This window comes from Oncorhynchus kisutch, linkage group LG16 (assembly GCF_002021735.2).
Source record: "Oncorhynchus kisutch isolate 150728-3 linkage group LG16, Okis_V2, whole genome shotgun sequence".
NCBI lineage: Eukaryota > Metazoa > Chordata > Actinopteri > Salmoniformes > Salmonidae > Oncorhynchus > Oncorhynchus kisutch.
Genome location: NC_034189.2, coordinates 36,283,473 through 36,295,758, shown reverse-complemented (window position 1 = coordinate 36,295,758; position 12,286 = coordinate 36,283,473). Strand labels below are relative to the sequence as shown.

The following is a 12,286-nucleotide window of genomic DNA, read 5'->3' as shown; positions in this document are numbered from 1 at the left end:
CTTGATTCCCTCTCTTCTCCATCCCCCTCTCTTCTCCATCCTGCTGCAAACAGTTGGGGGAGGGAGAGGGGGGGGGGGGGGGTTGTCCTGGGGAGCAGCCAAATCCCACTGCAGTCTTATAAATCAGACTGTTCGGAATGGAAAGGTTAGAAAGAGAGAAAGCAACAAAGCGAGAGACGAAAGAGGGCGGGATATAAATGGACAATGAGACTTTGTGCGTATGAGGTTCAAGTAAGGTGATGTATGTAAGGTGTATAAACTATGAGCCCCAGTGGAGTAGGGTGAAGTTGCCCCTAGACCCTGATCTTAGTGCAGGAAGTACAATGCTGACCCAACGTTTAAGGTTAGGATAGGGGGAGGGAAAGCAGATCCTTGATATGTACTTCACTCTGGAGCACAAACCAGTCGGGAGAGATTTAACAGTAATGGTTTCCTAGGTGCAAGGTTCAAAACTTCAGTGAGAGAGAAAAGAAAGAAAGACAGGAGAGAGAAAGCGAGAGTGAGAGAGAAAGAGAACAGAGGAGTAGTGGACATTATGAGAGGAGACCGGGCTTTCCCTGAGCCACCTGCTCCCTCGCTTGCCTCTGCCCACTCTCATCCATCGCATCGCCAGCATCGCTATCTCATCTATCGGCTGGCCAGCCTGCCGGCAGTAATCTGGGTGGGGGATTACGCTGAGCTGCCTGGCCGAGATATCCCACAGAGGTCTCAATCCACACTGATACCACCCATGGTACCCTCCTGCTGCTGTCACAACAAGATACTGTTCTCACTACTGCACCATCCAACTAGACATTGCATGTAAAGTACCCTATATAGGAGCATATTGGAGGTAACACAGACCTATGTACTGTTGTCGTAAGCACACAGTAAAAGGCTAATACAGTTGATTTAAGTTTAAAAATAAAATAAGGGAAATATGAGAATAACAGTCCCGGCTCAAAACATCAAGAGTTTTCCCCCACACAGCCAACAAACAATTTATACCTGCGCAATTAATGGTCAACCGCACCACGCCAAATGAGAATTGGGTAGAAAGGCATTCGACATGCGGCCAAGACTACTCAGCACTCCCCAATGTAAATCTACCTTAATCCAAAACTTGGTACAACTGGTACTAGCCTTACTAGCACAGCACTGGTGGAGAACGCTCCAATCAATCAAGCCTTTGGCCCCTGGTGCACTGCATTGGCTAATGATCCCAGTTGCTCACAGATCCACCAGCAAAAAGTTGATGCCATGGAAACTAGAACAAATCATTAAAATAGAGCCGGCCACCGCCTGAAAACACAGGGAAGATTTGCCTCATCCTAAAACGTAGGCCATGAAAACAGACCATGTCCTTTTCCGAAAATAAAGTCAGTCAATCCTAAACCCACGTACAATCTTTGGAATGCGCCTAGCCAGCTGGTGCTAGTAGGAACGTACTGTCAACATGCTTACATATCCACCATAACACAGAGAGAAGAAGCCACGTTGATAGTTTTTCTAGGACAGTGTGTAAAGGAAGCAGATCTGGGTGTATTGCATTAACAGAAATTACGGTAACCAAACATTGTAGATTTGAAATGGGAATTAATTTTAAATGTACTAATGGTGAGCCATCCCGCGGTCTCCACAATGGATTAGTCCACTGAGAAAAGGTGTCAATAAACACGTACAGTAAAAACAGTTTTTTTTTGTGTGTGTGTTTTTTTAACTGCTCAACTATAAACATTACCAGTCGACAAAAATGGGGTCAGCCCTACACAGGACAAATAAAGTTATTTTCATTGAATTGGATCATGGCCGCATTTCAGTCGCGTGACCTCGTTCGGTGACCTATATTGAAACCAGACAAACATAGCAGTTCTCTATCGCACATCTTTAAGCACACATGATCTTTGCTCTGTATTGTATCTAAGAGTCACACAGACATTGAGTCAGTATTGACTCATTTGGTTAAACAGAAAACTTGCCTGGTACCTATTGTCCAGTGAGAATGTGTCTCTGTGTGTGTGTGTCTGTCTTTATGCTATTATTGGTGGGACATTGACTGTCCCTCTAGCTCTACCAATGGGTATAGGGTGCTTCCCATTGGTTTGCATGGGGGTCTTGTGGGTTTTGACCAGGGGTTAATTCTTCTTCTGGCTGGGTCCACCCTCTCCTTTGTCATTCTATTCACACTAGCATGAAGACGCACATGCACACCCGCAGTCATATGCATAATGTGCATGCACGTGCAGTGTTGTACATACATGCGCACACACACACACACACACACACACACACACACACACACACACACACACACACACAGAAGACCAAGTGTATAATATTGATTTGATTTAATCCTCGCGGGACCTGTTCTGTGAACCAGTCCCAAAGTCCCGGGGCGGCATTAATTGTGGCTCTGTTGCGGTGAGCTGTTATCAGAGTGTCCCAGGCCACTGGGATCAGCTTTCAGACCGAGGGAGACCCCCCTGGCGGTGCGAATGTCGCCTGAGATCAGCTATTACGTCTGGAGAGTGTCCTCTGCCTGTCCCTGCCCACCAGACACAGAGTGCGTCTAAAACGGCACCCTATTCCCCATGTAGTGCACTACTAGTACAACAATGTCTAGTTCCCTGGCTGTATTCAAAATGTGCTCTGGTCAAACGGTTGTGATCTCTAAAGGGAATAAGATGCCATTGTAGATGCAGCCAGGCCGTATAGAGACAGACCATAAACAGATCGATAAGAATGACAGACAGATACTGGGTAGACAGACACACATCAACAATGACTGGGGAGGAAAGAGAAATAGCCAGAGGCCTTGTATAAAAACAGACTGACTTGTCTTTTTTATTTATTTTTAAAAGTAAAAATACTTTGAACTTAAGTAGTTATCTTTACTATTTCTATTTTTTAACTACTTTTACTCCACTACATTCCTAAAGAAAAAAAAAAGTACTTTTTACTCCCATATATTTTCCCTGACATCCAAAATAACTTTTTACATTTTGAATGCTCAGGTAGGACAGCAATATGGTCCAATTCACGCACCTATCATCTCTACTGCCTCTGATCTGTTGGACACTAAACACAAATATTGCGTATGTAAATTGTGTCTGAATGTGCCCTGGAAGACAGGGCACATTCAAAAGGAAAAAAAAATGTAAATTGTGCCATCTGGTTTGTATTATATAAGGAATTTGATGAATAGCATTTACTTTTTACTTTAGTTTGACAATTGGAGTACTTTTCCCACCACTATACTTAAGTACATTAAAAACCAGATACTTTTACTCAAGTAGTATTTAATGGTTGACTCACTTTTAGTTGAGTCATTTTCTATGAAGTTATCTTTACTTTTACTCAAGTATGACAATTTAATACTTTTTCCACCACTGCCACGGAGGACAGAGCCTTATTCTGTTTGGAATACCGGTTGGACGCCATGGGAAACCAGTTAGGAAGGAAATCAGTCACGACTTTATTAGATAAGATAATGAGATAAGGCTAGAGAGGTGACCGAATGACAGCCGGCACATTGACACAGAGAAACGTGAACAGGCAAGCACACATACACACACACATTCACTAATCACTTACCAAGCAGGGCCTGCTGTGACTTAAACCCCTGGCCTGAGCTCATCTTTGAACTCTATCAGTGTGTGTGTGTGTGTGTGTGTGTGTGAGAGAGCGACTCCATGCATGAGTGTATAATGGTACATGTGCTTGGTCTTAGGAGTGTGTACGCGCGTGTTTGTGTAATACTATCTGCTAGTCTCTGGGACCGGATCCTCGGGTGAGTTGGGTGTGGGAGTGTGTTACAGTGATTAGAGGGCAGACAGCCCCTCGTTTCCCTCACGCCCTGCCTGCCAACATTCCAATTACACCCTGCACCCGGGAACGGAAGACTGGTTGCTGTGGCCATCGCCGCGACGATGACGTCTATTCCCATCTGGTCGAGATGTGCTACTGTGTCCCTATGACGACAGTTGACAATCTCACCGGGAAGCAATAAGACTGGCTGTAACGTAACAAAATCTGGAAAAAGTCAGGGGTCTGAATACACCGTATTTAACTAGGAAAGTCAGTTAAGAACAAATTATATTTACAATGACAGCCTAATGTATATATACATTACCAGTAAAAAGTTGACACCTACACATTCATTGTTGTAGTGAAGACATCAACACTATGAAATAACACATATGGAATCATATAGTAACCAAATCAAAATACATCTTAGATTTGACATTATTCAAAGTAGCCACCCGTTGCCTTGATGACAGCTTTACACGCTCTTGGCATTCTCTCAACCAGCTTCATGAGGTAGTCACCTGGAATGCATTTCAATTTACAGGTGTGCCCAGTTAAATGTATCTGTGGATTATTTTCCATCCTAATGCGTTTGAGCCAATCAGTTGTGTTGTGACAAGGTAGGGGTGGTATACAAAAGATTGCCCTATTTGGTAAGAGACCAAGTCCATATTAAGGCAAGAACAGCTTAAATAAGCATTGAGAAACAACAGTCCATTACTTTAAGACAATGTGCCCCCCCCACAAAATATTTTTTCTTTTTTTTAAAGCGCAAAAACCATCAAGCGCTATGATGAAACTGGCTCTCATGTGGGCTGCCACAGGAAAGACCCAGAATTACCTTCACTGCAGAGGATAAGTTCATTAGAGTTACCAGCCTCAGAAATTGCAGCACAAATAAATGCTTCACAGAGTTCAAGTAACAGACATCTCAACATCAACTGTTCAGAGGAGACTGATTGACATCAGGCCTTTGTGTTCAAATTGCTGCAAAGAAACCACTACTAAAGGACAGCAATAATAAGAGACTTGCTGGGCCAAGAAGCACAAGCAATGGACATTAGACCAGTGGAAATATATGTCTTTATTTATAAATGTATACATTTATAAAATATCACATTTACTTAAGTATTCAGACCCTTTACTCTGTAGTTTGTTGAAGCTCCTTTGGCAGCGATTACACCATGGAGTCTTCTTGGGTATGACGCTACAAGCTTGGCATACCTGTATTCTGTATTTGGGGAGTTTCTCCCATTTTTCTCTGCAGATCCTCTCAAGCTCTGTCAGGTTGGATGGGGAGAATTGCTGAACAGCTATTTTCAGGTCTCTCCAGAGATGTTAGATCAGGTTCATGTCCAGGCTTTGGCTAGGCCACTCAAGGACATTCAGAGACTTGTCCCAAAGCCACTGCTACATTGTCTTGGCTGTGTACTTAGGGTCGTTGTCCTGTTGGAAGGTGAACCTTCACCCTAGTCTGAGGTCCTGAGCAGATTGTCATCAAGGTTCTCTGTTAATTTTTTTGTCTCCCAGTCCCTACCGCAGAAAAACATCCCCACAGTATGATGCTGCTTCACTGTAGCGACGGTGGCAGGTTTCCTCCAAACGTGACGCTTGGGATTCAGGCTAAAGAGTTCAATGTTGGTTTCATCAGACCAGAGAATCTTGTTTCCCCATGGTCTGAGTGTATTTAGGTGCCTTTTAGCAAACTGCAAGTGGGCTGTCATGTGGATCTTACTGAGGAGTGCCTTCTGTCTGGCCATAAAGGCCTGATTAGTGGAGTGCTGCAGAGATGGTTGTCCTTCTGGAAGGTTCTCCCATCTCCACAGAGGAAGATTTACTCTTTATATTTAGGTGCAAGGGCTCCACAATACTTTTGAGCTAATATTCTACAAGAGGAACAGAAGCTCAAGCAGTAGAAATGTTGAGGTGTCGGTACTCAGCTCCAGTGAGCTCCTGCCCAAGTCAAGCACGGCTTCTTAACCCTTGCCAAATAGCCTACATCTGTGTCTGTCCTGAGCTCACTGGTGTGGGAAACTGAAGGACCAGAATATTGTATACAATGTTGCAAGTCAAGCTTCTGCCAGACCAAGTTAATAGTTGATACAATGTTACAAGTTTCGTTCCAGACAGGCCATGTGTTGCCAATATGATTTATAGGATATTTATTTTGGTCAGGATATATTTTCTACCTGCAGGCTGCAATGTTTTCATTTGTTGGCTTTATGTAAGCTATTTTCATAGTTGGCAATAGAAGTTACTATAAAAAATAAATAAAAGTGTTTTGCGTTCTTCATTTCACCAGTCACATTATTATGAATCTTACTGTAGTCCCCAGTCACGTGTCACCTGGTGTTTGTTTACAAGCACACAATGACAAGAGACCGGAGCCTTTCGAATCACTCACTTTTGCGCAGCATACGCCAGGTGATCTAATTACAGTATGCAATAAATAACTAAATATCTTATAACAATGTCAACTGTCTAAAATATGCTAAATGCTTTGCAGTTATGCATTTGCTTTGCTGATTTAGTAGCTAGTTAGCTATCTAGGTACTGTAAGTGGTTAGCTTCTTCCAAAATCAAGCATTCACTTTTTACATTTAACTAGGCAAGTCAGTTAAGAACAAATTCTTATTTACAATGAGGGCCTACCCTGGCCAAACCATCCCCTAACCCGGATGACGCTAGGCCAAATGGGACTCCCCATCATAGCCAGTTGTGTTACAGCCCAGGATCAAACCAGGGTCTATAGTGACGCCTCTAGCACTGAGATGCAGTGCCTTAGACCACTGCCCCACTCGGGAGGCTTGGTAACAGCAGAGAAACCCCTTTTGGATCAAGAGACCTTGCTGGCTAATAGTTGTTTTATGCGTGCAGCAAACTGTGAGTAGCATTTTTGAGTCACTTGCATAGTTTAGGTCAGAAACTGTACAAAATGTTTGCAATGCGATCTCTATGGGATTTGACATGTACTTGTTAGTATTGCTAACCTTCAGATTAAAGAGTATCCGAGGGGTTTGTTGTGTTCAGTGTCAGAATGAAGGTATAACATTCTGGATACCGCCCAAGCCTAGGGCAAGTGCTCTACCAACTGAGCCACAATGGAACAAGTCTACTATGTGAAGTCTCAATGTATGAGACTATGATATATGTTAACATGTTTCCAAGAACTAGCTCCCCATACTGAGAATTAAGGTAATGCATGGGGTCAGCAGCATACCCACATATCTTAGTGGGGCACTGAACAAACACACACAAATTAATCAAGTAAAATTAAAATGCACACCCACACACACGGGAGAGATACACACACAAAACGAATCAAGTGCGAGACAAATACGCCCGCACACACAAATTTAAATGTACACACACACCCATGTTCCATTACTGTCATGCACACAGTAGGCTATATGTCTCCTCATGCGTCAAACAAATACAGGAAACCCATCCCAGGTAATGGTTGGGACAAGGAAACAGGAAGTGGGAATAGCAGGGCACAGCCAAGAATATCCCACTCCTTCTTGACACCACACACACAATGCTACTCCCAGTTCAGCTAAGTAATTTAGTTCATGAAACAAAGAGGACCTTTTCGAGATATTAGATATTTTAAAAACAGCAGACTAATCAACAAAGCGATTTTCGAAGCCGCATTAAATCGAACCTCAAATCAACATTTAGACCGGCACTGATTTGATTCTGCAAATGTCAGGTCATAGTTGACTGAAACGGTTGTAAAGTGATACGCATATAATAACTCCCTTCACAGTACATGTAGCAATAAATATACATAAGGCCAATTGTACAGAGGGACACTGTGCAGGGTTGAGCGAGGGAAGCGTTGGCCTGTCTTGGAGAAAAAGGCAGTAAAAAGAGAAATAAGGTGGGAATGAAAGGGAGGAATGGGAGCAAGAGCAGATATTGAACAAGGAAAGACTTAGGTCTGCTCGTTCTGAAGAAAAAAGCAGTGAAAAAAAAGACAAATAAAAAGGAAGGAATGAAAGGAAGAAAGCAATGAGAGAGCAGAGACAGGAGTATCTCTGGGACGCGGCGCTCTAACTATAGCATGGGTGCCAGGCGACCCGGGGAGGGCACTGCCGCCACCAAAACACAGGGGAAGGAGTGAAGAGGGGGATAAGGAGGGAGGAGAGGAGGTGGGCAGGGAGGGTAGCTCAATCATTTCAAAAACAGACCCAACATGGGAGAAGGAGGGATAATTGATGAGGGAAGGAATAGCCCCCTACTCCCTATCCACTCCTGTCGATCTGAGAGGATTGGATGGTTAGAACGATGGAATCAATATGGGGATATTTACACCCAGGCTGAATTCAGGTAAAAGTCAGCTATTACCAATACCTACCAAATTCTTTCAGAAACAGTCAGATCTACAGGAGTGTCTAGGTGTGTAGCCTGTACACGGTAGGGGCTAGGGGTCGATTTGAAATTCAGAAAATACATGTTTTAGAGTATTTATTTGATTGCTTTGGGAGACATTTGGTCAAGTAGGACAAATCAATCAAGTATAAAGGAGGCTGACTGAAGAAGAAGTGGCCATTTTGTAGTCAGAGGGACAAGTGTGCAGCATAATTCCTAAGACACATGCTGCTGTGTGTGATTGTGTATTGGAGTTGTTGTGTAGAGCGAGCGTGCATGTGTGTATTTAACTGTCTGCGTGTATGTCAGGAGCATTTTGCCATCGGATGTATTATTAATAAATATATCCACGTGCTCAATCAACGGGTCACACAGATCACTGTCCCATACATCGATGTACATCATTATTGACCTTTCTGCCCTACCTATTTTCTCTCTCCATCTCGCTCTTACTCTCTGCGGCTATAAGTTAACGGTGGACTATGTCTACGTCCCAAATGGCACTGTACTCTTAATGTATCGCGCTACTTTTGGCCAGAGCCCTATTGGTAAGGCGACATAAGGAATAGGGTGCCATTTGGGACTCAATCTATAAGCCACAGTGAGTCAGCCCCCTGAAAACAGATATCACCACGAACAACCATCACAGCTTGATTCGTTCCCACCAGGCTCTTTGACTGCGCCAGGCTCTTGGTCGCTCAATCAGATGATCAAGTTCCAGGTTTGTATGTGCGGACGTGAAGGTCACACACACAACGCGGGCCACTTCAGTCACGCGGCGGCCATGACGGTGACACTAACAGTTAAGACGTGATCCACTGGCCTGTACAGGGCAGCGGTGGGGTTGCCATAGCAGCAGGGCTATAGGGCGCGTTCCAGGTCATCCAGGTCGTCATTATTGCAGATGATCAGAACTCACAAAGCCTGGAGAAGTGTTTAACGATTCAGGAGCTACTTTATTATGATGAGATGTGCAGTGTGACTGCAAAAAGACAACCTGGAACACACCCATTCTCTCCTGGTTGGAGGTGGGGTCCCTGATAACTCATCCAGGTTTCATTGGGGAGCATTGGAATGGAACAGCACCTGCACAGAACCACTGATCTGTATAGATGAGGGATTGTGAAGAGTGGGGCTTGAGTCGCTTCTCATTCGAGCCCATCCTGATGTTGTGAGAGCCTCTAAAATGTGGTCTGTGAAGCTCTTCAGGGTTGTGTTCATTAGGGCACACGTTAAAACAACATCTCTTATTGGACAAGTACAGGTAGTCACTCCCTGTTTCACTCCATTTCATGCCAACTGAACACGGCCCAGGGATAGCAAGAAAGAGATAGCATCCGTGGCTGGTTATCTGAAAGGCCAGGTTACAGAGCACAAAGCCGGCCTTACACCCCCATGCCAGGTGTTTTCACTGAGATCAGCTCCCTTGAAAACCTTCCATGTCATTAAAGGGATAGGTGACATGACCGTTTAGGACGAACACATTACTTAAAGGTGAGGATGTCCAGTGTGGCTACATGGGAGATAGAGGGTCCAAAATACAACAAATCCTGAAAGGGGAGGAACATCCCAACGTGGGGAGAACAACATAACAAACGTAACATGACAACGCCATAAAGGGCCAGGAATTTCTGTCTGGCAGGCAGAAAGAGGCACCGTCACCAAAACATAAAAAGGGGCTTAAGATGGAGGATGGTTGGCATGGCATGAGAAACATCCCAAAACAGAGACAATGATTGGCACCCAACAACTAACCATTACTAGGGTAGGAATTGTAGAGACTGCAACATAGAGCTAATTGTCCCTTTAAAGCGCTATTGGAAACTGGCGATTTAAATGGATGTTTGGACGAAGCTGCAACATAAGCAGTGGATGCCAAAGGGAGACAATGGTTATAATGTACGCTAATGGGCGTGAGGCTGTGCTGCTTTGGGCTTGAATGACTGCAGTGCATTGACAGACTGCCTGGGTTGCTCTTCGACCAATTTTTTCAAGGATGGGAAACTGGAATTCAGCTCCCACACCGTACACTCCAGTCTGTATAGAGGCCGGATTAACAAGAGAGCCCTGCCCTCTGTGTCCTTAGACTGTTCAATGTGTGGCTTATACATGTGTATACCAAGCAATAAAGCATTATAACCTAAATCAGCTTTCTTTCCCTTCACAAAAATAATGAAATGAATTGTCAACTATTGACAACCCACAATAAGGGAAAACCAACTAACTGTTTACTTCTGTATTGGGAGGTTTGAACATGAACTTCATAGCCTATTTGGCATTTAATTGATTTAAAGTATCTTAATATGTTTAAATATCACCAACACCCTTTGGCTATAGTGAACTAAGATTAAGAATAATTGATACATATAGTCAGAAACACTATGGGTAATACATACAACATCTAGCTAATGTAAGCTGTCTGGAGGTGAAAAGGCCTAGTAAAACCTGAGTGACATTGACATCTTGAACTTGAGGTGTGTGAAGATTCATGTTTATTGTGTGGCTAGCCTAGCTAGCCCACAGACCCGCATCGACAAGTATCACCCACATCAAGTGTATCCGCTACTGCCTAAAATAATTTGTTCAAATTCAAACCGCAGTTCCCACACTCAGACACACCAAATGTAGCAAGTCAGCCGCAATTGCAGTGTAACGTTTGTGTAACACTAAGACTGTCGTAAGAGAACAATTGTGGTCGCTCTCTTTACAAGGCCAAATTCACACCGACATGGCATGTCGCCTGAGAGAGACGGATGATCAGTGATTATGTGCAACATCTCTGCCTGTGTTCATGGAATGCTGCAGTGCACCGCCGCCATCTTACTTCTGTCTCACAACATTATCTTTATTCTCGAGTTTACATGAAACAGGTTGACATAGGGAAAACAGGCGATTTTACCCTTATCCAAGGACGCAATGTGCAGAATGAATGGGTCATAGGTCTACTCTTTGGCTCTTTTTTGGGAGTAACGGATGTCTTTAGGCTACAGAAAGCTTAATCTAAGGGAAGGAATAACCCACTATAACGTTAGATGTTTATTTTCACGCCCACCACCTCAAAATTATATTCGAACCAAATACTACACAAGTGTCTACAAAATGGTGTTCACATTACCCATAAGTCCGGATACAATAACCAATATTGCCACTACAGAAACCTGTTTGGACTAGGATGTGTTGAAGTGCAATTATGCACAGAAACAAATCACGTTCTTTTACATAGGCTACACATGAATCTCAGCCGTAGCCTACAGATTGGAAAGCTTCATCAGGTCTTACTTTCTGTGTAAAATAAATGTAATGATTTCTCATCTTGAATTATTAAAAGTAAAACTTATCCAAAGGCTATAAAACTAGATTTCAATTCAAGCAATGACAGAGTCGTTTATAACAGCACGGAGCAAAAAGAACAAGGGCTATTCTACTATCATATTCTACTATCATTTCGAGTCATTTCGAGTCAGACTAAATGAGATAAAAAGCTGTCCAACATGTATTCAGGCGTGGAATATGTTCACAGCCTTGCTGAATGTCTGATTTCATTTTGTTCTATTCATGCGTAATTAGCCCCCATGGGTTGGAATCACCCGGCTGCTCCCTCCATCAATAGCAGCGGAAGAGGAGAAGAATAAGCATGGAGCTCAGCCTTGTCCTGTCTTTCTTTCCCCGGTTTCTTACCTCAACTGCTAGCGCCGTGGTCGCAATAACCAGCAGCAACAAAGCCATACGGTCCCCCATGGCGTATTATTGTCACAACGCGTCCTATGTATGGTTTATTCTTATGTACCGTCGGTATTTATTCAGAGCTCGTCTCCGTTGCTGTGCGGCTGACTGTGTTGGTTTAATGGAGAACGATACTGAGGCTGCACAGCTGCTGGAGTGCCAGGTCACCTGACGACGACGACGGGGGGGGCTTAATTCTAAACAGTACCAGTCAAAAGTTTGGACACCTACTCATTCAAGGGTTTTTCTTTATTTGTACTATTTTCCACATTAAGGAATAATAGTGAAGACAACAAAACAAAATTACACATATGGAATCATGTAGTAACAAATCAAAATATATTTGAGATTTGAGATTCTTTAAAGTAGCCACCCTTTGCCTTGATGACAGCTTTGCACACTC

The 12,286-nt window shown here is 43.5% G+C and overlaps 1 protein-coding gene across 2 annotated transcripts in view; it reads right to left on the bottom strand.

The window, feature by feature from the left end:
* The window catches only part of LOC109906642 (amyloid-beta A4 protein-like), a 38,955-nt gene extending 26,896 nt beyond the window's left edge, over positions 1-12,059 (bottom strand). Inside the window, exon 1 of one of the 2 annotated variants that reach the window (XM_020504452.2) lies at positions 11,839-12,059. In XM_020504452.2, coding sequence (XP_020360041.1) covers positions 11,839-11,898 — 60 coding nt within the window. In that variant the 5' untranslated portion in view covers positions 11,899-12,059. The remainder of the gene's footprint in view (positions 1-11,838) is intronic. The other variant, XM_020504453.2, reaches the window with a different exon arrangement.
* Positions 12,060-12,286: the final 227 nt, after the last annotated feature.